Source organism: Nothobranchius furzeri, chromosome 14 (assembly GCF_043380555.1).
Source record: "Nothobranchius furzeri strain GRZ-AD chromosome 14, NfurGRZ-RIMD1, whole genome shotgun sequence".
Lineage (NCBI taxonomy): Eukaryota > Metazoa > Chordata > Actinopteri > Cyprinodontiformes > Nothobranchiidae > Nothobranchius > Nothobranchius furzeri.
In genome coordinates, this window is record NC_091754.1 from 45,321,911 (window position 1) to 45,349,608 (window position 27,698).

A 27,698-nucleotide genomic window follows, 5' to 3' on the forward strand; every position below is an offset into this window, starting at 1 on the left:
ATGGCTCAACACGCTTGTAAAGGTTGGCGTGTCAGAAAATAGACAACGATGGGAGTTTATCAAGTTGAACAAGTCATTTTTACATGTGTCATCTAGATGGGAAAACTTCTCATCTAACTGGGATAATACCTGTGAGTTGTTTAAACAGGGGCTAACACAGGTTGAGGTTCTGAGTTGAACATCTTCCTCAAGGAGGGGCGTGATAGCACTGGCTGCGCACACCGGGGCTTCACGACTTTCCCCTGCTGGTGAATCCCGAGGAGAGTGATACAACTTCAGCATGTTTATGTGACAGGTTCGAGTTTGTCCTTGGCGATGAGGGGCATGGATAACATAGGTGGTGTCATTTACCTTGTCTCGGACCTCAAATGGTCCCTCAAACTGAGCGGATAAGGAAGTACTGGCTAAAGGGTTTTAAACTAAAACCGTATCCCCTGGGCAAAACTCGCACTCTGTAGCATGTCGATCAAAGGTTGTTTTCATAGCAACTTGAGCATTTTTGCAAATGCTTTCGGGCCAACTCACTGGCCTCATGCAACCGAGACTGAAATACTTTTATGTATTTGGTTACACATTTCTTTTTAGATGTTGTGGTTTGTAACAATCTCTCTTTTAAAGCTTTTAATGGACCTCTTGGGAAATGTCCAAACACTAGCTGAGCGGGACTATAACCTAACGACTCCCGAGGGGCTTCACGCGCTGCAAACAATAGAAAAGGAACACCTTCATCCCATGATTTTCCTGTGCTCAGACAATATTTTCTCAACATACTTTTAAAAGTTTGGTGCCAGCGTTCCAATACTCCCTGGGACTCGGTGATGTGCGGAAGACACGACATGCTGTATACCTAATGCTTTGGCTACATTTCTGAACAACTGACTTAAAGTTTGAGCCTTGATCAGTCTGTAACACACAGCGGTAACCCAAAGAGTGAAAAGAAGGTGGTTAAAGCTCGAGTAACGGACTTTGCAGTAATGGTGGGAAGTGGAACAGCTTCTGGAAAACAAGTGGCTGTGCACATGATGGTTAACAAAAACCTCTTACCAGATTTGGTGCGAGGTAGCGGACCAACACAGTCTACAACCACACGATCAAAGGGATTTCCAATCACAGGGATCAGATGCAGTGGGGCTGGTGGAGGTGTTTGGTTAAATTTTCCTGACAGTTGACATGTGTGACACCTTTTACAATACCCAGCAGTATCCTTCATCCCTGGCCAAAAAAAATGGTCCAACATAACCTTGTACGTTTTACTAATACCCAAATGTCCCGACCATTGGCTTTCATGTGCTAATGCTAGGATCTTGTTTCGGTATCTCTGGGGTACAACAATCTGTTTCACAGTTCCCCAAGGTGCACTTTCAGATTTTGGGTTTTCCCAATAGCGCATCAATACTTCATTTTTTTTCATGTGCACTGCTGAAAAGTATTTATCTAAAGTCTTATCTGCCTTTTGTTCCTCCACCAGAGTTGTACAGATGAGGGGAAGTCCACAGGAGTTCTACACAGGGTCTACTCTGTCAGAAACAGGAGACAACAGGTCACTTTCATTGTGTTCTTGAGAGTCATCCACACTCTCCTCAAAAAGACTTGAAATGTCTAAAACATCACTGTCTTTCTTTGCTTGGGAACGAGTAACCACACAAGATGGATAAATACCCCAGTTGGTATCCACACAAGGTGTGACTGTAGTGGGATTCTCTATAACCTGTAGAGAAGGGACCACAGCTCCCCCAGCCACGTCATTTCCCAACAAAACAGCAACTCCTGATATGGGCAGGGAAGGACAGACAGCCATCTCAACAATACCTTTCACTAAACCACACTCTAAGGTTACTGTATGCAAAGGGCAAGAGACAGGTTCAGAGTTTATTCCTTTTAACAATATAGAGACTCCTGTGAAACTTAACTCCGAAAAGGGCAAAATCCCTTCACGGACGAGGGTCTGAAGCTCCTGTATCCCGCAGGATTTTTACTGGGACAGGGGCAGAAGCTGCACCTGGGACATCACATGACACTTGAGTTTGTGATAAAAAACTGACTTCACGTGGTGTGGACTCTGTGTTATTTTTACATTTTAAAAAACAATCTTTTACAATGTCTCCCACCTTATGACAATAAAAACACCGTGGTTGACTCCCAGGGATTTGATGCGCTGACAGTCCTTACCACAGGAAGGTGTTTCACATCGCTATGGCTGCTCTCTCCCCTAACACGGTGAGTAAGAGAGAAATCATCTGCTAAAAGAGCTGCAGAGGACAAAGTAGTTACCTTTTGTTCATTTAGATATAATGCTACACGTTCTGGAAGACATCTTTTGAATTCCTCAAGCAGGATGAGCTCTTTCAGAGCACTAAAAGATGAGGCTTTAGAAGCCGACACCCATTTTTCAAACAACAAACATTTCTCACGAGAGAATTCTACATAGGACTGGTCTGCCGTTTTCTTTAAGTCATGAATTTTTGTCTGTACGCTTTTGGCACCAGTTCATAAGCATGCAAAATAGCACTTTTTACCCATTCATAATCCAGGCTGTCTTGTACAGAAAGGGAAGCAATTACCTCCTGAGCTTTACCACTTAATTTACATTGCAATGATAAAGACCACACTTCATGGGGCCAATCTAGGGTAGTAGCAATACGCTCAAAGGCAGGAAAATATTTGTCCTCTTCAGCTTCACGAAAAGGAGGCATCAACATTATGCACTTACTAAGGTCAAGTTTTCCTGGGGGTTCGACGGCAGGCTTCTTCTCCTCACTTTTAGACGTCACATCAGGCTGATTCTCTTTACTTGTCAATGTGTCTTTAGGCTTTTCAGCCTGATATTCAAGTTCAAGTCTTTTAAGTCTGACCTTTGTATCAGCTTCGATCTCTAGATGTCGGAGGTCTAGGTCCAGCTGCTGGAGCTGCGCTCTCTCTTCAGCCTCGTATTTCAGGCGGGTCAACCTGACCTGCAACCGAGCACTCAGTGGTGGGTCCTGTGACGATGCTGGAGAGAGGGGATCATAAGGAGGCAAAGGTAAAGGTGGAGGTGGCATCTTACTTTCATCTGGTGGTGACCGGAAATTGTCTGTAACTTCCTCTGGCGTCTGAAGAGGTTCCCCATCGGCGCCTTCTCCATTTTCTTTTTCCCCCTGCTTTACTGGGACAGGATAATCACTCTTGGTTAGCACAGGAAACAGCTTCAGTTGTTCCATGGTGGTGATAATAGTCTCCTTCAGGTCCTTCTTCAGCATCTGCTGAGCCCCAGTTAAGCCAAAATGTCCAGCTATTTCCACCAAATCGCTCTTGTGATATCCCTTAATTGTCTCCTGTGAAGGGGCCTCCAAAAACTCCTTAAACATCTTCTGTAGCGTCATGAATGGTCTCTAATTTGTGACAAAGGTCACATTTTCCCAGCTGGGTCATTCTGTAACTCTGCCCCACAGATTAACCATGCCAGGAGCCGTGATGTCTGCTGAAACCATCTTTATCTGCTGCTGTTCCGTCCCAGGATGAAGGACACTTCAAGATTCACAATAATAAATTAAAATAATAATTTAAATAAACTTTTGACTTTATTACTGTTATTACAACCATCATAAATAATCTCAATTCAGTATAAATGTATTTTAATTACTGAAATGACTTATGCTTTGGGTAATAATATAATTATGATAACCCGTTATGTGTGTTCAGTAAACCAGAAGGTCATCTTGCACGTTTAACCAGACTCATTCAGAGGATATCCAGGGTAAAGGGTAAAATCATCTCACATGTCGTTACCTCATGACCAAGCTTTCTGACGCTGAGAGGGCGTGTTCTGAGGGTTTTGTTAAAACCGAATCCAGCAGGAAAAAAGTTGAGTTCTTGTACCAGACCAGGAGAAGGACGGCCGCCCGAATCTCTACTAAGCATTCTGTCACGCCGATAGAATTGCTCTGAATAAACGCACTGTAACCAGCTGATGCAAAACTCCTTCAGAGTTAAGCCAGACGCTCGACACCATGTACCCTGCAACATCTCTGGACCAGAGGATCGGTTCTACTCGGGTCTTCTCTACCGGACCGAGTACCCCTGAGGCTGACAACATCCTCCTTGACCTCCGGATCCACACAGAGGGTCGTCTTGCTGGGTGAGGTAGCGAACAGATGGTGTCTGATGCTATTCTTCCTAAGAAACGACTCAGTTCGCTGCAAACCAACTTTCCACCCAGAAACGCTTCTCTCGCTGAAAGAAACCTGATATTCACGCATCCAAAAACTCACATTTTCATTTTAGCTTCCACTCAGTCACAGGTTTGCCTTTAAAACAAGTTTTAGTATTAAATTGTCTGTTAAAAATTGTCATTTCTAAATTTTCATTTCAAATTGTCATTTTTAAAAGCGTTAGTAATAAATTCTTAACTTTAAAAACTTGACTATTCTTTGAAATTAAACACAGAATGGCGTATATTTTTGGTTATTGAAAAAGCAAAGATTCCTTTAAACTTCTGATTAAATAAATAAACTTTTGCGATTAAATTTAATTATCATAAATTAAGCATTAATCTTTGGATTAAAAATAGACCAAGCTCGTTGGCATATGAACTTTTATCGAACATACACTAAAGAAAACTCAAAATGCTGGTCAAACCCACAGCACTAATAAACGCAGGAAGACTCTAACTTAACCAAAAATTCTTTTATTTCTAAGGCAGGGATATACACTCAACAAGCAGAAACCAAAGCTATAAACTACTCACTCAACTTCCAACCAAAGAAGCACCATACTTCAGACCATCCCACAGTCCTAAGTGTCAAATTATCCTTAGCTCAGTAATCCAACATCCAAGCTCCAAAAGGACTAAACCACAGGGATTATGTCAAGGCAACATGTTTGCTTTATGATTAACCACCCAAATGGGAGAAAACACAGCAGCCTTGTGTGTTTCCACCCTTCCTCCTGAATGTTTGCTGAGCACTTCCATAAACAGTCTCAGGTGAGGCTGAGCGCAGATTGTCTTCTGCTGCTGTCTCTGCTGCTGGTAGGAGGTGTGTCTCTCCAAGGTGCAGATCCTGCAGGCTGACTCTGAGGGAAGGATGGCACACAGGCGTTATCCTTGGGCCTGAAAGATGGGCATTGGAGACTGTAGGTGCAGCTGCAGGAAAAGAGCAGGAGGGCAGAGGAGTCACATAATGGGAACCATGACAATATATATATATATATATATATATATATATATATATACATACATATATATATATATACGTACATATATATATATATATATATATATATATATATATATATATATATATATATATATATATATATATATATATATACACATAGCTCTGCAGCTGTACATTTGTCGTCGGCCCGGCCGAGAACAGTTTATGATTGGTCAGTCCTTGTGCACATGAGCAGATTATCATTCTCTTTCCTTACTCCCGGAAGAACGGTTCAGAGTGCAAATGGTTTCTTTGTTGCCAATCTGCAGAGAATATCTACAAGAAAGATCTACAGAAAGTAGCAAAGGGTTCTGAGAAATGTCACTAGGTTTGTCGCTAGGCTCTTTTTGGAAAAAAAAAGTCGTTGAGGGGGGTCAAAAAGTCATTAAGAACAGTGACAAAGTTGATTAGTTGGCAACACGGGTCCCTGGTCTTCAAATCCGACCTCATGAGCATGCAACCCCTGAATTTGGACAAAGTCTTGGGGTTTGGACACACCCATAGGCTTCAATACAAAGAATGGAATGTAGAAGTAACGTCGGCCATGGAGCTTCAAATATTTACAATTCATGAAAGAATAAAGTTATATTAAAACCAAGCACACCATTGTTTTTCTTATGAAATTCCCAATAAGTTTGATGTGTCACATGAGCCTCTTCCTATTGAAAAAACAAAAGTTGGATCCAAGATGGCCAACTTCAAAATGGCCACTATGGTCACCACCCATCTTGAAAGGTTTTCCCCCTCACATATACTAATGTGCCACAAACAGGACGTTAAAACCACCAACCATTCCATGTCATTAAGGTGGATCCATAGAAATGGCCCACCCTGTCGTTAGTATCTCAACTGCAAATAACTTTTTGTCTGCTTCCATCGTCATGACTTCAATTTTACCAGTTGCCACTTTGTATTTTATTGCAGGGTTTCCCCCAGCGCTTTAGAAGACTGGCGGCCCGCCAGGCTTTGCTTGTCCACCCGCCAGGCTAAGCATCATGCCCCGCTCCCTCCCCGACCCTAACGTGTCTGCTGAAATGAACGGCGCAACGAAACTAGAGCCCTCCATCAGCTGATACTGGTGAGAAACAGCAGAGGAACGTGCACAACCTTCCTCCGCTCTCATGGAGGAGCGCTGCGGGACGGAGCACGCGACACCCCCCCCCCCCCCCCCAATCCCAATGGCTGAATCCGCCAGGCTTAACTCATTTTCTGGGGGAAACCCTGTTATTGTATTTATTTGTTTCATGTCAGTGACCTAGAGAGTTTTTATCCCTGATTTATTGTGTTATTCTTCAGCGACCTTGAGTCTTGAAAGGTGCTTACAAATTAAATGTATTATTTATTATTACCATTTATGACCAAGAACATTCAACAAAATATTTCATTCTAGGTCAAACATAAAATACAAGCTTCTGTTTGGGGATCATATATTTGTAAGTGTGACTCCAGAGAGCCAGTGCCTCCCCAGCTATGAACCTCACCACACGTCACTGGGTGAGAGCACCTTTGCTTCAGTGACTCAGCAATAGGTGCCTGGCTATGTTTCCACCCAACGGTCGCATTCATACAGACAAGAGAGGCAGCAGCTATTTCACGTAAAACTGAACACGTTATTGAAATAACATCAACTCAAGGGTCAAACGCCTTAGTCACTTAAATGTTTCATATCAGCAAATAAATACAACAACCAGAGTAAATACTACATGCTGGTTTTATTTAGGAAACAGCCTGGATCTGGGTGAGTTTGCATACCAGAGGTTTGGTAAGTCTGGTTGAAGAAATGTCCTGTTGGACTGGAATCACTCTTTAACTTAAGACCACGAACTTGGCTCTGGATACCTTTTCCCTAAACCAGTTCTGGTTCATTAAAGTTTCACCGGGGTCCTCATAACCTCCTGCAGCTGGATGTGGTGCATGAGGCTGTGCTCCTACCATTACACTCCAACTCAACCCATTTCTAATGCTAGTTGGACCAAAGATCTCCTACCTACATCATACAAGTTTGACTGCCCGGTAAGGTGGTGACTATGAAACACTGGCAAATGGAAAATGAAAGACTGAATATAAAGCAGCTCATGGTGAGAGTCCACCTGTGTCCCAGCTTTATTAGCTTGTAATAGATCAATATTAACAAGACACAATATGAAATCTAGCCAAATCAGTGTTAATAATCCTGTTGTTTTCATGATTTATTTATAACAAACATTTATGGCAGCAAAGCTTTACATTAGCTGCAAGTTCAAAGTTTATGTACAAAAGGCACTGATCATACACAGGGAAGGGCTCAGACCCACACCTATTAGAGGTCATCAGCTTTTACTAATACCTAACAAAGGTTTGGTTAAATAAACAGGAACTTTCTTTTTTCAACACAATTATGTGAAAAATATAAAACCAAATAATTTAGAGCTCCGTGGCATAAATTACAAGTTAAAATTTCAAGAAAAAATAAACACACCCCCCCCCCCCCAAAAAAAAAAAATTGTGGAAAGAGTCTGCTGGACTCCAACTTTAGCAGAGACCTGGACCTGTTGGTACAGGGTGGACGACAGATAAATCCTGATGATTTCTCCTGACTCAGGCTGAACAGGCACAAGATGGTGGCACAAATATATTAATAACAACTTCACCTGCCATCAGATGTCATTGACTCTTATTTCCATGCTTCAGTTGAAGCTCCTTCAAAGTAAATCATCATAGTGGTGATAAATTACTATTACTAGCTGTGAAGTAAAACTAAATTACAGTCAATTTAACACATTTACACCGATTTTAATCAGCAGATGTTAAACCGATGTTTGCTTTAGCTGAGTAATAACTGCTAGGTTCAACATAGAAGAACCAAAAAGAAATACATTAACAGGATTTATTTTGGTTTCCACAGCAGAATCAAAGCAATACCTATCACATGTGGAGAAACACACACACACCCACGCGCACACACACACACACACGCACGCACGCACACACACACACACACACCCACACACAGGAAAGTCTGCACAGTAGGAGGTCAGATGAGATCCACAGCAGTGCCAGGAACCAGAGAGCAAGTCCTCAGTGGGCCTGATCTTTATGGTTGATCACCTCTGGTTTACTATCTAGACCTCATAACATACAGATCTGAAGAAGTCAGGAGCCTCTGCAGCTCAGTGGACACTAGTTTCCTTGGAAGGCTCCCTGAGCAGCTGCTGAAGTTGCTCCACTGAAGGTTTTACTGGCGAAGACACCCTGGGACAACTCCTGCTGAGCTTTGTGGAAACTGGCCCCAGTGCGGCGGTACATCCCATGGACCTGAGCGTGTGTGAGGGGATAAATGGAGAAAATGTCTTATTTTTATTCAAATTTCAGTTCTTTAATAAAAGGGATATTGCAATCCAACAAACCACAAACTCACTGCAGCTGATGCAATACATTAGACCATGGGTCCTCAATTAAACTAGTTCAAGGGCCATAGTTTTTTCCAGCAGACACCACGAGGACCAGATGCTACTCTAAAATAAAGTTAAGTTATTATTGCATCTTCATTTATTAATATTTAAAATGGCTTTGTTTTCCACCTAAATAGTTTGATTGTAGTTTGGTTGTGTTTGGAGAACATGAACAATTATTGATATTTAGGAAATGAATTTTATTGCCAAACTTCAAAGTCTCCCATATTTTAGTTCTTTTTAAAACACAGTAAAGGTTTATTTAAAAAGAACTAAAAGATGGAATTAGAAACGCAACACAGCAAGAACACACCAAAGATGTTCAAAGTCTCCCATTTGGGGGGCGTTAGGGCCATGGAGGTATTTTGGGGGGTACATGCCCCCCCCCACCCCCCCCCCCCCACACACACACACACACACAATTTTTCCAAAGTAAATTCTTGCCCCCTGCACTTTTTACCGCCCAAAAACAACCACTTGTGTCAAAGCCTGTTTCCCATTAGAACCGTCCAAAAGCTCATCTATTGGCTCTGTTGATACTTGCTAACATGTGATTGTGTACTAAGCTCTACATTGCATAAAAGAGCCTCTAGGCTGTAGGTTTACACATATTTTTGCATACTTACTGTAAAGATCTTCCACCCCCCGGTTCTCATGCCGCTTGTGCCCCCCCCCCCCCCCCCCCCCTAAATTCAAAACTACGTCCATGGTTTGGGCCCAAACGGTTGGGGGGCTGGGTGGAAAGATCTGGCAGGTTGCCAGGGGATGTTCACTGCATTAGAGTGTATAGTTAACTTTACACTCCTTTCATTATAAACAGTAAATGTCCCATTATGGAGCCCTGTAGCAGGATGCCCGTTCAGAGGGTTAGCACTTAAGACTTATCTTGGGCCACTTTGAAGCCCAGGCTGCAATGTGGATCTCTTGCCATTAACAGCAATAACAAAAAACTGGTGAATGTGAAGGTGATTTGCAGGTCTGTGGCGGTCCAATGTGTTTAGCCCAGGGACAGCTTATTGAGCACTGTCTTGACTAAATTCAGTCTTCAAGCAGTGTCCCCCGTATTTCACATTGAAAGTATCAGCAGCACGGAACGGCAGCGGAACGTCACTGCCGCAATGCAGCAATTTTCAGGCACATCCCAGAAGTGGCTGGCCATGCGGCTAAAGATGGGGCGGGTTTCCATTTTTGCCACAGGCCTCTTCTGGGACATGTCAACGTCTGCAGTTAGCATGGGGCTAGACATGAAATCACACAGTTTCAGTTTCAATTTTCACAACGCAGAAGCCCAGAAAGACTCGAGGCAAGAGCAGTTGAAAAAAGGTAAAATCCTTTTATTAAGGTGGAAACAAAAATAACTTAGATGCAGGAATCAAATCCAGAAAACTGAAAGCCAAAAAAAAAAACAAAACAACAAAAGCTCAATAATGAGCACAAAGACTAGAACCTGACGAGGGAACAAAACAATGCTGACTCACAACAATGGACCGACAAACACTGAGGGACAAGACAGGGCTTTTAAACACAGAGGGAGGTGATCAGAGGAACAGGTGACAGGTGTGAGTGATCTGGAGGGAAGGCAGGTGCATTCAATAAACTAAATGGAGAAAGAACTAAGCATGAGAACCTGGAGGAGAACAGGAGGAGGCTGGGGACAGAGGGACACAGAACATGACGGTTCTTACAGATTACACTTTTTCAGTGGCCTACTGGTATGAGTGTCTGCCCTGAGACTAGGAGATTGGGGTTGAAATCCCAGTGGGGTCATACCAAAGACATTAAAAATGCTCAGCTTTAAGAGGTTGGATTGGGGGTTAAACCGCCAAATAGTTTCAGAGCGCAGCCACTGCTGCAGCTCGCGGCTCCCTACGAAGATGGGTCAAATGCGGAAGAGTAATTTCACCAGTGTGTGATGATGACTAATGGGACTTCACATCAACTAGATGCATTAATGGTTTCATAGTATGAATTAAATGTTTCTTACCATCTTCAGCAAGATGACAGACATGACGGCACACATGGTGAAGAGGATGGCCACGATGACCATGATGACCCCCACTGCTACATGGTTACCCATGACAGACATGGCAGTGATCCACCCACTAAGGTCAACAGGAGTAAGGAAGTAAATTTTATTTGTATAGCACCCATCACAGACAAAGAATCACAAAGTGCTTCACATAGATCAAAACAAAACAATTCATAAAGTCATAAAATCATAATGATCGTAGAACAGAAATAGATTAAAATCAGAAAAATAAAGTCAAAACAATGTAAAATATCATAAAACAAATGAAAGATGATTTCAAATGAGTTATAAATAAGAAAATAAAAGGTTTAGGTAAAAGCAGCTTTAAAAAAAGGTTTTTCAACTGTTTATTAAGTGTCCACACTGTCAATGCTATGTAAGGATAAAGGAAGATCATTCCAAAGTCGGGGTGCAACAGTCTGGAAGGAGTGATACCTTAGGCCACAGCTCGATGATCGACTTTGTTGTTTCATCTGACCTGCGGCCGCATGTCTTGGACACTCGGGTGAAGAGAGGGGCGGAGCTGTCAACTGACCACTACCTGGTGGTGAGTTGGTTCAGATGGTGGGGGAGGATGCCGGTCAGACCAGGCAGACCCAAACGTATCGCAAGAGTCTGCTGGGAACGTCTGGCAGAGTCTCCAGTCAGAAGGAGCTTCAATTCCCACCTCCGACAGAACTTCCAAAATGTTCCGGGGAAGGCGGGGGACATAGAGTCTGAATGGACCCTGTTCCGTGCCTCCATTGTTGAGGCGGCCGACCAGAGCTGTGGTCGCAGGATCGTCGGTGCCTGTCGTGGTGGCAACCCCCGAACCCGCTGGTGGACACCGGCGGTTAGGGGTGCTGTCAAGCTGAAGAAAGAGTCCTACCAGGTTTTTTTGGCCTGTGGGACTCCAGAGGCAGCTGACGGGTACCGGCGGTCCAAGCAGAAAACGGCTCGGGTGGTCAGCGAGGCAAAAACCCGGGCATGGGAGGAGTTCGGTGAGACCATGGAGCAAACAGTCTGTACGGCTTCGAGGAGATTCTGGTCCACCATCCCGCCGAATGGCTACCAACACTATCTATAGTGTGGATGGTGTGCTGCTGACCTCTACTCAGGACATTATGGATCGGTGTGCAGAATACTTCGAAGACCTCCTCAATCCCATCGACACGTCTTCCAGTGAGGAAGCAGAGTCTGGGGAGTTTGAGTTGGCCTCTAAAATCCCTGGTGCTGAGGTCACTGAGGTGGTTAAAAAGCTCCTCTGTGGCAAGGCTCCAGGGGTGGATGAGATCCGCCTAGAGTTCCTTAAGGCTCTGGATGTTGTGGGACTGTGTTGGCTGACACAGCTCTGCAATATCACGTGGGCATCGGGAGCAGTCCCACTGGACTGGCAGACCGGGGTGGTGGTTCCCTTATTTAAAAAAGGGGACCACAGGGTGTGTTCCATATACAGGGGGATCACACTCCTGAGCCTTCCTGGTAAGGTCTATTCAGGGGTTCTGGAGAGGAGGGTCCGTCGGATTGTTGAACCTCAGATTCAGGAGGAGCAATGTGGTTTTCGTCCTGGCCGTGGAACACTGGACCAGCTCTATACCCTTAGGGGGATCCTGGAGGGTGCATGAGAATTTGCCCAACCAGTCTACATGTGTTTCGTGGATTTGGAGAAGGCGTTTGACTGCGTCCCTCGGGGGGCCCTGTAGGGGGGTATTCCGGGAGTATGGGGTATCAGGCCCTCTGATACGGGCTGTTAGGTCCATCGGGCCGGGCTGTATGACCCGTGTCAGTGCTTGGTCCACATTGCCGCCAGTAAGTCGGGCTCGTTCCCAGTGAGAGTTGGACTCTGCCAAGGCTTCCCTTTGTCACTGATTCTGTTCATAACCTTTATGGACAGGATTTCTAGGCGCAGCCAAGGTGTGGAGGGCATCCGTTTTGGTGGCCTGAGGATCAGTTCTCTGCTTTTTGCAGATGATGTGGTCCTGTTGGTTTCATCAGAACGTGATCTTCAGCTTTCGCTGGAGTGGTTCGCAACCGAGTGTGAAGCAGCTGGGATGAGAATAAGCTCCTCTAAATCTGAGACCATGGTCTTGATTTGGAAAAGGGTAGAGTGCCTTATCCGGGTCAGGGATGAAGTCCTGCCCCAAGTGGAACAGTTTAAGTATCTCAGGGTCTTGTTCACGAGTGAGGGAAAACTGGAGCGTGAGATCGATAGGTGGATTGGTGCTGCATCTGCAGTGATGCGAGCGTTGTACCGGTCTGTTGTGGTGAAGAGAGCTGAGTCGGGAGGCGAAGCTCTCGATTTACCAGTCGATCTACGTTCCCACCCTCACCTATGGTCATGAGCTTTGGGTAGTGACCGAAAGAACGAGATTGCAGATACAAGCGGCCGAAATGAGTTTTCTCCAAAAAGTGGCTGGGCTCTCCCTTAGAGATAGGGTGAGAAGCTCGGTCATCCGGGAGGGACTCGGAGTAGACCCGCTGCTCCTCCACATCAAGAGGAGCCAGTTGAGGTGGCTCGGGCATCTCGTCAGGATGCCTCCTGGACGCTTCTCTGGTGAGGTTTTCCAGGCACGTCCAACCGGGAGGAGACCTAAAGGTAGACCCAGGACACGGTGGAGGGACTATGTCTCTCACCTGGCCAGGGAACGCCTTGGGATTCCCCTGGTGGAGCTGACCCAAGTGGCTGGGGAGAGGGAAGTCTGGGCCTCTTGCCTTAGGCTACTGCCCCCGCGACCCGGATGGATGGATGGATGGATGGATGGATGGATTGATGGATGGATGGATGGATGGATGGATTGATGGATGGATGGATGGAGGGACGGACGGACAGATGGATATTAACTTGTAGCCTCCGCTACACTCTCTTTATGCAGGTCTAGAAGCAAATTCTTGTTCATCATTTATTGTTTGTTTTTGTGAACCCCCCTCCTCACCTCTTTCTTCTTTCCCTTACACTTCTGTCTCCGTGTTCGTTGGGATTTAAAACAACCAAAAATATTTCTAATAAAGTTTTGCTATCAGGCGTGGTATTATAGCAGAAGCTATAACGCTCCACCTGTGAGAACAAAACTGTAAGGCTTGTCTTCGGCATTCAGACATCAATTCTGATTGGTTTACAGCCAGACAGGAATGGTTTTGCTACAACATCTAGCTTCCATTACAACAAGGTACAGGATACGGTAAAAAAACAAAGTCTCAGCGGTACGTTTCTTTTTTAATTAAGGGAGTAGAAACTTTGAATGGTTGTTTTAATAGTAATTAAAATGATCCCATGTTATCTAGTCAAGGGAAGAGGCTGAACGTTGATTCGATGAATGCTGTCAGACCAAGTTTGCCTAACCTGTTTCCCCAGTGAGGGATGCCCACTGACTGGATGATGAAGATTCCCACTTGGACAAAAAACACAAAGAAGAAGAAGAAGAAGTTGAAGGAGCTGTCAGTCCTGCAACACAAAACAAACACTAATTACAACATTTGCATTTATTACTATTAAATCACTTTATAAATTACCTGGAAAGGTGGTGAGTAAAGGATGCGTCTTAAGAATTCTCTGTTAGTACTTATCTGTGCCATTCCGTATATTGTAAGTAATTTCTTCTGGCAAAATAAAGGTTTCCAGCACTTTATAATACTTTTGTGTCCTGCACAGGATAATAATATGTCTGTGCTTGTTTACACTGTTTGTCTCCCGAAACACAGCAATCACGTGAGCTGCATCACATGATATTTAAGATGGCGCCTGCATACTCATGTCTGACAAAGAGCTTTCTTGCTTGAAGTGTAACAACTGCTTTCCTGAAGCAAAAAAATCGACCGCATATTGGGACCCTGCGGTGAACCTGCCCAAGAGTTTTAGTACAGATGTGTGCAGGGACTTTCTCCGAGGATGTACATTTTATACATTTTTATGAAAAAATTATAGGAATCCTGAGTCACGCCCATCTACTTCTGGATCACGGGTCCCCAGAAGAAGGAAAAACTGAATGCAAGTCAACAGGGCTAAAAACGCTTTTTTTAAATCACGCTTGTTTTGTACCATGGATTTTACATATGATGTCTGTGAATTTTAAAAACACATTTTAATGCCAAGAAAGTGCTTTTTTCAAATGGGGGAGGGGATGCTATTTTAGGTTTATTGTGAAATTAAGCCCAGGACTACTATTGTGGCATATATTTGAAAACTTATTCAACAAGCCACGGCAGGCTAAAACAAGGGGTTTTTAACTGATGACGCGCAGGCGGAACAACTGCACAGCTGATCATTTATTGTCCAGGTCATATTATTATATAAAGCAGGCCTTGACTTAGATTGATGGTGATTAGATGCCAAACAATACCTCACAGACAGTGCAGATCTTTCAGGTGTAAATTGGTGAGATAGCGGTCAACAGAAATTTCTCCCCAAGTTCACCCCACCACCATAATGCAGGCCAGCACAAACCAAACAAAATTCCCAAACAATAGGTACGCGCTCATATTTATAACCACACCCACGGTGCAACCAATCACCTGAGGTGCAGAAGCGCGTGCACATACCAGCTCATTCACAAAAGGAAAACTACAAACATGAATGGCTCCTACATTCCAGCCCCCAACTATTATAGCAACAATTACCCACCACCTTTCACATGTAGGAGACAAAACCATAACCAAGAGGAAAGACAAACAATTCGTCCCTTTGAGTCCACTTGTAGAAATATTAGTCCATTGTATGAAGCCAGTAATGTCCCAGTTCATTCAGGCAAGCCACATCAAAAAGGTTTCCACAGAATCTTCACTGATCATCCGCTTACTGCAGAAGGCGGATCTTCGTAATCGGACGGTCCAAAACAATCCAACCCAACATGACTGAATGGGGGTTCATCAGGAATATTTCTGCTGTGAGATAGATCGGCCATTTTTTGACTTCCAGGAACAGCAGATAATCTTCGACAGCTGACACACTTTGCCAAGATTTTCCTGATGGCAGCGCAAGCATTAGGAATCCAGTAATTTTGTCGCAAGAGTGATAACATATGGTTGCGTCCAATGTGACCCGTTTCTTGATGTACATGGCTGAGAATTAGTCTGGAGATGTGCAAGTCTTTAGCCAGGATAACAGGATGTTTTGCTTCGACTGGCATTGCTGCTCTACTAAGCCTCCCTCCAACCCTTATGAGACAATTTTCCAGGATTGGGTTTAGCTTGTAGAGATGACTTGTTTCTTCACACATTCTCCTTTCTCCAAACTTGCCAACTCGTTAGGAAATCTTAGTTTTTGGCAAAACTTTATCACAGCTTCCTCAGCAGCAACCAAATCTTCCACTATGAGATCTCTCCTTTGGACCTGAGCTTTGAAATGTTCCATCTGGCCTCGTACCTCCTTTTCCAGCTGTACAGAACTTAGATCAGACCTAAAGAGTGTCTCTCCTAACAGCTTTCTTTGCTGCACTAGAGATAACAGCAAACTTCTGAACTTGAGCAGCCAAGCAACAGCTTTATCAGTCCATGCCAGGAAGAAAATTAGTTAATAAACATCTCCAGAGACTTTGCTTGAGCAGGTAGTACAGTCCAACAGATGGGGGTCATCCAGCCAGGTCTTCCATTCTCTGGCTACAGATGGAGGTAAAGGATCGTCCCATCCCAGACGTCTCCTGCAGAGATTTTGCAGAATGCTCTTGGTGGACAGAACAATTGGAGCCAGAAAACCGAGCTGACGGCAGACAAGATTCCTCTTCTTGTAAGTGGACGGTCCTTGAGTATGATCTTGAACCTGAATATGTCCGATTGCACACACGACTGCACGCCCAAGACTCGCTCCACAGGTAAGACATCACCGCCCAGATCAAGATCTTTCACTTCCTTTGCTCTATCTTCAGACGGTACAACAGAGAGTACTGTGCAGCAGTTGCTGATCCATTTTGTGAGCTTAAATCCACCTCTGGAACACAACTCGGTGAGTTCCTTGCAGAGGGACAGAGCTTCTTCAGAAGAAGAAACGGACGCCAAACAATAATCAACATAAAAATGATGCAGCAAAGCATTTACTGCAACAGGACTTAAGTCGTTTCGATTGTCCTCTGCACATTTTCGCAGAGCAAAACAAGCACAGCTCGGGGACAACGTGGCACCAAATAGATGTACCACCCTTCTGTACTGAGCCAGTTTTCCTCCACAGGTTCCATCAGGCCACCATAAAAATCGTAACAGGTCACAATCTTCAGGCAGCACTTGAACCTGATGAAACATGGCCTCAATGTCTGCCATGAGTATGACTGGTGCTTTGCGGAATCTGGTCAGAACACCAATGAGTTGGCTCGTCAGATTAGGTCCTTGGAGGAGCAGAGAGTTCAAAGAGTTTCCCTGAAATGTGGCCCCACCATCAAAGACCACACGCAGTTTCCCCTTTGTTGGATGATGCACGTCGTGGTGTGGTATATACCATACTTTTCCATCACATCGGCTCAACTGCTCAGATGGAACTTTCTCTGCATAGACCTTCTCCAGCATCTCCGACATGAACTTGGTGTAGTCAGAGCGAAAGGACAAATCTTTAGACAGGCATTTTTTGAGACTAAATGCTCATTGTTCTGCAACTGTCATTGTTTGGCATTTTGAGGTATCTTTGTTTTAATGGCAATCCAATACTTTAGTGCCCATCGATTAGCTTAATTGAATCTGAAACAGACTCCATAAAGCATTCATCTTCCTTTGACAGTCCCTGCTGTTCATCTTGTTGGGTTTCTGGGAAATCTATTTTAAGCTGCTTCTGCCACAGGTCATCCAACCTTGCCACTGAGATATGGTTAACTGTGACCTCAAGGGATTCACAATGGTCCTCCATTTGACAATCTCCTCTGAGTGGACCATTTATCGTCCAACCTAACATGGTTTTGACTGTGTACGGACCTCTATCCACCGCACAAACCACCTCCCAGGGCTCCAGTGCTTGAGGTACGTTTTCGCCAATAAGGAGATCCACATCTGCCTGGACATCTGCTAATTTTATGTGCCTCAGATGTGGCCAGCATTGAAGGTCTTTCGCTTGTGGAATATTTCCTCGGTAGATAGGCATACTTCTTTGCGTGAAGATCTCTGGCAAGTCACAAAAGTTGTTCGTTTCCAGACCAGCCACTTCCAGATCTGTCAACATGTAGCTGTCTACAACCTTTTCTTGGCCCATCGTTCTTAGGAGAATCGCAAGCTTCCTTCCAGTAAGGTTGAGTTTAACCATCAGTCGCTTGGTGCAAAATGAGGCAGTGCTCCCTGGATCCAAAAACGCATAAGTGACCAGAATGTCTTGTCCTTTCTTGGACTTCACCTGGACAGGCAGAATAGACAGCATACAGTCCCGCTTACCAGTCCCAGTTAAACCACTGGCACCACCACCTCTTCCTTGACCCCTTCTGAGCCACCATTAGCTTGTGTAGAACCCTTTTGCCTGGTTTTGGAGTGGATATGCAACAACGTGTGGTGCTTCAGGTTGCAAACTCTGCAAGTGAGACGCCTTTTGCATTCTCTGCTTCTGTGCCCAATGCACAAACAACCAAAGCACATTCTGTTTTCCTTCAAGAAAGACTTTTTTTTTTCATTTTGAGTCCTTTTATCCAACAGAAGGCAAACATCCAAGGAATGTCAAGCTCCACAAAACATGCACGTCCTTTCAGGTGGGTGCTTTTCACTTTTATTCACATGCTCCATTTTCTTCTCCACAGGTGCCATGTTGGTGGCAAAACTACTGCCTTGTGATTTTGTGACAGTCCGAAAAGATCCAGGTTTCAACTCCTTTCTTGCTTCCTTTGAGGGTCACTTGCAATCTTGACTTGATGCTCAACAAACTCCACAATGTCATAAAATGTTGCTCTGTGATTGAATTTTTCTTGCAAATCGCAGGCCACACATCTCCAGGGATCCCGAAGCCTGTAAGGCAACTTCGTTGTCATCGTCGTCTTCCTCCGCTTATCCGGGTCCGGGTCACGGGGGCAGCATCCCAACTAGGGAGCTCCAGACCGTCCTCTTCCCGGTCACCTCCACCAGCTCCTCCGGCAGGACCCCAAGGCGTTCCCGGACCAGATTGGAGATGTAACCTCTCCAACGTATCCTGGGTCGCCCCGGGGGCCTCCTGGCGGCAGGACATGCCCGAAACATCTTCCCAGGGAGGCGTCCAGGAGGCATCCTGACCAGATGCCCGAACCACCTCAACTGACTCCTTTCGATCCGGAGGAGCAGCGGTTCTACTCCGAGTCCCTCCCGAATGTCCGAGCTCCTCACCCTATCTCTAAGGCTGAGCCCGGCCACCCTACGGAGGAAACTCATTTCGGCCGCTTGTGTCCGCGATCTCGTTCTTTCGGTCATTACCCAAAGCTCATGACCATAGGTGAGGATTGGGATGAAGATCAACCAGTAAATCGAGAGCCTGGCTTTCTGGCTCAGCTCCCTCTTCACCATGACAGATCGGCTACTGCTTCACGATAATTGGCATGTTAGTGGGAACGTTCAGGTCTCCCAGCTAGTCTCCCATTGAGTTGCAGCATTCACGTAACAATAGGCCGTAAGCTTGCAATGCTTTTATGTCTTCTCCTTTCACCAAAGACCGTGAGAGAACCTTATCCATATAGGCAGAGGTTATCTTGAATGAGTCGCCAAAATGTTCTTAAAGCAGAGCTTTTGCCTTAGTGTAGCCACGTACAGGTGCTGGCCAGTAAATTAGAATATCATCAAAAGGTTGAAAATATTTCAGTAATTCCATTCAAAACGTGAAACTTGTACATTATATTCATGCAATGCACACAGACCAATGTATTTCCAATGTTCATTACATTTAAATTTGATATTCATAAGTGACAACTAATGAAAACTCCAAATTTGGTATCTCAAAAAATTAGAATATTCTGAAAAGGCTGAATATAGAAGACACCTGCTGCCACTCTAATCAGCTGATTTACTCAAAACACCTGCAAAGGCCTTTAAAAGGTCCCTCAGTCTTGTTTTGAAGGCACCACAATCATGGGGAAGACTTCTGACTTAACAGCTGTCCAAAAGACAATCATTGACACCTTGCACAAGGAGGGCAAGACACAAAAGGTGATTGCTAAAGAAGCTGGCTGTTCGCAGAGCTCTGTGTCCAAGCACATTAACAGACAGGCGAAGGGACGGAAAAAATGTGGTAGAAAAAAGTGTACAAGCTCTAGGGATAACCGCACCCTGCAGAGAATTGTGACGACAAACCCATTCAAAAATGTGGGGGAGATCCACAAAGAGTGGACTGCAGCTGGAGTCAGCGCTTCAAGAACCACCACGAGGAGACTCATGAAAGACATGGGATTCAGGTGTCGCATTCCGTGTGTCAAGCCACTCTTGAACATGAAACAGCGCAAGAAGCGTCTCGCCTGGGCCAAGGACAAAAAGGACTGGACTGATGCTGAGTGGTCCAAAGTTATGTTTTCTGATGAAAGCAAGTTCTGCATTTCCTTTGGAAATCAAGGACCCAGAGTCTGGAGGAAGAGCGGAGAAGCACAGAATCCACGTTGCATGAGGTCCAGTGTAAAGTTTCCACCGTCAGTGATGGTGTGGGGTGCCATGTCATCTGCCGGTGTTGGCCCACTCTGTTTCCTGAGGTCCAGGGTCAATGCAGCCGTCTACCAGGAAGTTTTAGAGCACTTCATGCTTCCTGCTGCTGACCAACTTTATGGGGATGCAGACTTCACCTTTCAACAGGACTTGGCACCTGCACACAGTGCCAAAACCACCAGCACCTGGTTCAAGGACCATGGTATCCCTGTCCTTGATTGGCCAGCAAACTCGCCTGACCTTAACCCCATAGAAAATCTATGGGGTATTGTGAAGCGGAGGATGCAATACGCTAGACCCAACAATGCAGAGGAGCTGAAGACGACTATCAGAGCAACCTGGGCTCTCATAACACCTGAGCAGTGCCACAGACTGATCGAGTCCATGCCACGCCGCATTACTGCAGTTATTGAGGCAAAAGGAGCCCCGACTAAGTATTGAGTGCTATACATGCACATTCTTTTCATGTTCATTCTTTTCAGTTGGCCAACATTAGAGAAACAAACATTTTTTCATTGGCCTTTAGAATATTCTAATTTTCTGAGATACCAGATTTGATGTTTTCATTGGTTGTCACCTATAAATATCAAAATTAAACGTAATAAACATCGGAAATACATTGGTCTGTGTGCATTGCATGAATATAATGTACAAGTTTCACGTTTTGAATGGAATTACTGAAATATTTTCAACCTTTTGATGATATTCTAATTTACTGGCCAGCACCTGTACAGGTGGCAGATGTTGACAGCTTTGGACCAAATCCTGAGGCTGCCCTCTCGTATATTGCTCAAGGTAGTACAAACAATCCATATGACTAGAAGTTCTAGCTTCAATATTGTGTTCGAATGATCTTATGAAAGTTTGATATTGCAACGGATCCCCACTCAATATTTGCAGGTCTTGTTTGGGTAGCAAATAAAGTGACTGTTTTTCAACCAGTAGAGATGTCAGTTCATTCTATTTCTCCAGAACTGTAACCAGACGCTGATCAGAGGTATTCTCTGTTGTAGACATGGTTCGATCATGCTTGATGTGAGGAACAGATTGTTGAAATGTAACTGCTGGTAACACTCCATGCTTTCGTTCTTTTTTAAACACAGAAACAGTTTTGTTTACCTGTTTGTAGCTACAGTTTCGCCGACGGCTGCCGGCTTCTTCAGGCTGACGCTGATGGTGGCGCGTCACTTCCTTCTCCGTTTATCTGCGGGCAGCAGAGGACGTTGTCGCCCTCTACTGCCCGCTCTCCCCTCTCCAACGATGCAGTCCCATGCGTGGTCCAGCGTGTAAACTCCGTCGTCCCTGTTCATGGTCCCACATCCACGTCTCCTTATCTCGATTGCTTCCTTGATCCATCTTTTGTATTTTTGTTGTTCAGTGGTTATGATCCGTGTGCTGTCCCAGTCCATTATATGATTTTCTCTTAAGCAATGATCTGTTACGGCTGACTTTTTTATTGTACTTTCTGCTTCTTCTTTTGCTGCTCTTGTGTGTTTACGATTTGCCTCTTTCTCGCACTCCTTTCTGTGTTCTATTGTCTGTGTATTGAGTTGGCGTCCGGTTTCTCCTATGTATGTTTTATTGCATATTTTGCATGGGATTTCGTAGATGACTCCACATTTTTGTCCAGCTGATATTTTGTCTTTTGGGTGTACTAGTCTGTTTCTAACTGTTGTGTATGGCTTTGTTGGTGTGTTTATGTTGTGTTTTTTCATTGTTGCTCTTATTTTTTCCGTTATGCCTCTGATGTATGGTAGGGTTATCACTGGTTTTGGTTCTTGCCTTTCTGGGTTTTTGGTTCTTTTTTTGGGTTGTTCTTTGCTTTCGGTTTTTGTTTGTTGTTTTCCTTTGTTTATTGCTCATGTTGGGTATGCGCAGGTCTTTAAAGCGTATTGTATGCGTTTGTCCTCCTGTTTACAGTCTCTCTCTTCTGTTATTATGTTTGCTCGGTGATATAATGTTCTGATTACTGACATTTTGTGTATGGTGGGGTGTTCTGATGTCCATAATAAATATTGGTCTGTGTGTGTTGGTTTCCTGTATTAGTTTATGTTTAGGGTCCCGTCAGTCTGCCTGGTTATTTTCATGTCCATAAATGCTATGCTGCCTTCTGTTTCTAACTCATAAGTGAATTTTATGTTGCCCGTGTCGTCAATATTGTTTAAGTGTTGTGTTAGTGTTTCTGTTTGGTCTTTTTATCTGCTGCCCGCAGATAAACGGAGAAGGAAGTGACGCGCCACCATCAGCGTCAGCCTGAAGAAGCCGGCAGCCGTCGGCGAAACTGTAGCTACAAACAGGTAAACAAAACTGTTTCTGTGTTTAAAAAAGAACGAAAGCATGGATTTAGAAAGAAACAGCAAGAACACACCTAAGATGCTGGTAACACTGATGGGCTGGCCCCTGTAGCAGTAGATTGGAGCTCAGCAGGACGTTTTACTTTAGACGTTACAGGCGTTGCCTGCATGTAAAATATTCTTTGTTACATCCGTTTGCAATGGATGTGAAAGAAATGCAGGCCCAAATGTGGAAGCATCCACATTTAACTGTGTGGTTTTACTTTTTTGCAAATAAGAACTCATTCCATCAGATTTAGCTGACACACGAGAACCTTCAGAAGCCTTCAACACAATTACTTTAGCCATAGAAGCAGCAAGTTCCATATCCAAATCCAGTTCTTCCATTTTTCTTCGTAATTGCTCCTGTTGCTCCTGCATAGCATGTTTTTCTTTTAATAATCTTTGACGAACAATAATAGCAGCTGTCTCTGCTTCAGATTTTAATCATGCTGAAGAGGTGCTTGAACCAGCAGACTTGTTCCCAACATGACTGCTCTTCTTTGGTTTTCCTTTAGATGCATTAGATACACTGTCACCTGGACCAATATCCACTGCAGTGATTTTCAGTTTCATTACAGTTTGCAAAATTCTTGTTGTATCATCATTGCAATCTGATTCTTCATTTGGAAGAAATTTTTGTTCAACACCACCCTCTTGTGGCTTCTGCAGTACGACAGCAATTGTTGGCAGTTCCAAGAGCCATTTATTTGCTTCCTCAACAACATTTGATTTATGCTGTTCAGCATCATCACACCATGCATTCTGCTTTTCCTGTTCTTCAGAAGGCAGAATAGAAATAAGCACATCATGCAGCTGGCTTGCTTCATTAAACAAACTGGACATTTGTTCAATACAACAACGAGCCTTTTCAGCATTCTCAACATTTTGCATTAAATCGGTTGTTTCTCTTATTGTAATTTTAATCCGTTTTACTTTAGCTTTTCTTTCATCTTGAAGCCTTTCCAGTTTCTGTTCAGACGCTTTAAATGTAAGCTTTTGTTGTCTCTTTGATTCAATAAGTTCATCTTCATCCATATTTCCTCCTTTGTTCTGACGTATTTCCTTCAGAAATATCCAGAAATCAATCCAATTCTGCCCGCGCACATAACACAGCGCCGCATTTTGTTTATTTTTTTCTTCTTTATTTCCTAAGCTTGGATGCGAGTTGCGTTCTTTATTCCAACCATTCCATCGGTGAGTGTAGCAGCAGCTGATTTATGAATGGATGGCACTGTGCGGTTTCCATACACATTTATTACTTTCGCTGACGACTTCAATGGCTTTCAAACGTCCAGAGTTGTCTTGGCATTACAGTGAAACTTCGCTTCAACAGGTGAAAAAGTTTCTGTTGACAAATATTGTGGCGAATGTTTGAAAACTTATTCAACAAGCCACGGCAGGCTTAAACAAGGGGGTTTTAACTGATGCCGCACAGGCGGAACAACTGCACAGCTGATCATTTATTGTCCAGGTCGTATTATTATATAAAGCAGGCCCTTACTTAGATTGATGGTGATTAGATGCCAAACAATACCTCACAGACAGTGCAGATCTTTCAGGTGTAAATTGGTGAGACAGCGGTCAACAGAAATTTCTCCCCAAGTTCACCCCACCACCATAATGCAGGCCAGCACAAACCAAACAAAATTCCCAAACAATAGGTGCACGCTCATATTTATAACCACACCCACGGTGCAACCAATCACCTGAGGTGCAGAAGCGCATGCACATACCAGCTCATTCACAAAAGGAAAACTACAAACATGAATGGCTCCTAAAACTACAAATGTTCTTCACCAAAGTGGCGTCATCTAACCAGACACGGAGAAACCGGAGGGAAAAGGGCTGGAAGTTCAGTGAACTTCAAATCCTTCCTTCAGGAGGAAAGAACCACCATAAATCTGGTCATGTGGTGAGTAGCAGCTACACTAGGGGGGAGGAGCTTATGGGGTGACATCACATATGCGACTTGCTGATGTCTGGTGTGTAGTCATGCTAATTAAAAACATTTACAAGCTGATAAATCTCAAAGTACGTGACTGGCGTGGTCGAAACACACATCATTAGTTTTCCTTTAAACTCAATTCTAACATATGTGTGATCCAGGGCGTAAGGCAAAGCAGATTAGAAAATAACTTTTAGCCCCGTTGACTTGCTTTCATTTTATGGTTCTTCTGGTGACTCATGAGCGGACCATAAAGGGAGGAGCCTTAGGTTCTCTATTAGATACAGTACCTTTTCTCAATGACACAGTTAAGTGATTTGTATTCAGTTATTTTTTTAGATTGACTTGTCATATGATCCGTTTTTATTGTCAGGCTGTGGTCTTTTATTTTGAGGAAAGAACATTTGCTAAGAACCATTTTTGAGTCCTTTTTCCTTAGCATGTGGGTGAGCGACGGTGGCACAGGAGTCAAGTGATCGCTTGTAATCGGAAGGTTGCAGGTTCGAGCCCCGCTCAGTTTGTCGCTATCGTTGTGAAGAAAAGTGGATCCCGTGGACTCGTTGTGTCCTTGGGCAAGACACTTAACCCGCCTTGCCTGCTGGTGGTGGTCGGAGGGACGGGTGGCTCCAATGCTCGGCAGCGTCCCCTCTGTCAGTTCGCCCCAGGGCAGCTGTTGGCTACATTGTGGCACATCCACACCAGGATGTGAATGTATGTGTGAATGGGTGAATGACTGATTGTGTTGTAAAGCGCCTTGGGGGTTCCAGGACTCTAGAAGACGCTATGTCAAATACAGGCCATTTACCATTTAGCATGTGTCCAAGTTGGTTGGGACATCCTTTCATAACATCTAAAACAAAGTTTAGTCTGGCTGTACATGAAAACTGCTTTGACATGTATGGATCAGTGGTTTAATGTCATTGGCTCCTAGATTTTTCCCTTTGGTTTAAATTGGTGAACGTAAAATGGGCCCTTTTTGATTAAAACACCCAAAAAACCTTTTCTGAAGCACCCACATGATCTAGTTCTCCAGAGAAGCCCTTGATAAATGGTTTTTATGGAACCCTAAAAGGTTCTAATTTTGAGGTTCCACAGAGAACCTACTAAAGTTCATTAAAGAACCCATTTATAAATGGTTCTTTTAAGAACCAATAAGCAAAACAATTTCTTGGAGAACTGAAGAAGGTTCCCCTATGGCAGTGTTCTCAACCCTGGTCCTCAGCGCCCCCTCCCCCATCCTGCATGTTTTCTATGTTGCCGTTTCCAACAGCATCGTTTCTCTGCCGCTACACACCTGATTTAAATGAATGAGTGATTAACTGGCTTCTGCAGTACTTGATGCCATCCTAAGGAGGCAATGCAAAGCAGGTGTGCTATAGCAGAGACATGGAAAACATGCAGGACATGGGGACCTGAGGGCCAGGGTTGAGAAACACTGAAGAACCGTCTTTGGTTCTAACTTGAACCTTTATTTTTAGCAGTGAATGAAAGTCTGGTAGAATGATTTTACCTAGAGCCTTAAATCTGACCAGACTGGAAAGGTCTCCAATCTGGGCTCCAGCTTGGCCTCCTCTCTATAATAATATAAGTACCTTTTACTCTACGTGCAAAATTCATGTAGCAAGCTGCAAACGCAGCAGCAAAAGCAAGCTCATTTGATTAAATCAAAGTGTAAACTGTTGTTCTGGTAAAGACTGCTGTGCCAGAAGGGCAAACTCTCTGACTGGGTAGGAGGAGGCTGATCGTTGCTGCAGTCTCATTATTTCTCCGGCAGAGACCTCCGAGTGGGAGAGGGGGTGTGTCGCACCAAACTCACCCACCTGTTCAGACAAGCCTTCACCATCTAGTATTCATTTCATTGTTTTGATCTATTTTATCACTAAGTGTCCTTGGGTGTTGTGAAAGGCACTTTAATTAAACATTATTATTAATGTTCTGACCTCTGGATTAAAGTACAGTGTATAATGATTTAAATGGTGTCCCTCTCCCCTGAAACTCGCTGTCTGAACGCTGCAGGTTCACACACCTGTCATGGACTCAGGTGGGACTCACCTGAAGGCCTTGTAGACGGGTCGATACCAGCAGAGGAAGGAGCAAGGAGTAAAGAGAAGGAGCCAGAGAATAGAGAGGCCAAAGTCGACTCCATTGGCTGAGCTGGTGGTGAAGAAGGCCAGGCAGGCCAGCAGGTTGAGGAACAGAGTCATACAGTTAACTGGAGGTAAAAGGAGAGGTTAGGGTCAGGTAGAGGCTGGAGATGAATAATCCCAGCATCTGATTAAATTCAGTCTTATAAAAACACATCAGCATTTACAGGTAACACTCTTGTTTGGAGAGCAGGATAACTAAAGTAACTAAAGGCTAGTCTGAGCAGAACATGGAAGGACATCAGTGCTTAGGAAAGCCATTGTCCACACATTTATCAGTTTAGTTTATTTACACAGACTTCTGTCTTTGTTTGGAATAACTACAACAATAATAATAACGCAAGCAGCAGCTAGCTGTACCACCACTGCTGTTGCTAACTGGGGAAATTCCTCTGGGAATATCGCCATGTTCCTGTCAGAACTGGCGCTCGGGAGCTGGACATGGCCCATGACCGAGTTCCCTTTAACCAGACCACAAAAACTGCAGTGCCCATCTAAGTGTTAAAATTATTGGAGCACTGGGTCTTTTCTAGGGCTGGGTGATAAGGACCAATGCTTATACCCCAATATCTTTTAGCTCAATTCCAATACAAGTTTTTTTTTCTTCTTGTAATGTCAACTCCCTAAAAGCCATCTTAAAAGATTGTATGCACATATTTATGTATCAATGTATTGATTCTGCCTTCTTGGCGTCAGGGATGAGGTCCTGCCTCAATTGGAGGAGTATCTCGGGGTCTTGTTCACGAGTGAGGGAAAGCTGGAGCGTGAGACAGATAGGTGGATTAGTGCTGCATCTGCAGTGATGCGGGTAAAGCTCTCGATTTACCGGTGGATCTACGTTCCTACCCTCACCTATGGTCACGAGCTTTGGGTAGTGACCAAAAGAACAAGATCACGGATACAAGCGGCTGACATGAATTTTCTTCGCAGGCTGGCTGGGCTCTCCCTTAGAGATAGGCTGAGAGGCTCTGCTGATCTGCTGCTCCTCCACATCGAGAGGAGCCAGTTGAGGTGGCTCGGGCATCTGGTCAGGATGCATCCTGGACGCCTCCCTGGGGAGGTTTTCGGGGCACAACAGGAGGAGACCTAAAGG

General features: G+C 44.3%; 1 protein-coding gene across 2 annotated transcripts in view; it reads right to left on the reverse strand.

Moving 5' to 3' along the window:
• Nucleotides 1-4,962: 4,962 nt before the first annotated feature.
• LOC107380832 (secretory carrier-associated membrane protein 2) overlaps nucleotides 4,963-27,698 on the reverse strand; it is a 41,296-nt gene continuing 18,560 nt past the window's right edge. The window contains exons 5-8 of one of the 2 annotated variants that reach the window (XM_054743080.2): nucleotides 26,514-26,673; nucleotides 13,972-14,073; nucleotides 10,608-10,725; nucleotides 4,963-5,119 (exon numbers count right to left, since the gene is read on the reverse strand). In XM_054743080.2, the coding sequence (XP_054599055.1) occupies nucleotides 5,075-5,119; nucleotides 10,608-10,725; nucleotides 13,972-14,073; nucleotides 26,514-26,673 (425 nt within the window). In that variant the 3' untranslated portion in view covers nucleotides 4,963-5,074. Of the gene's footprint in view, nucleotides 5,120-8,057; nucleotides 8,487-10,607; nucleotides 10,726-13,971; nucleotides 14,074-26,513; nucleotides 26,674-27,698 lie in introns of those variants that run through there. The other variant, XM_054743079.2, reaches the window with a different exon arrangement.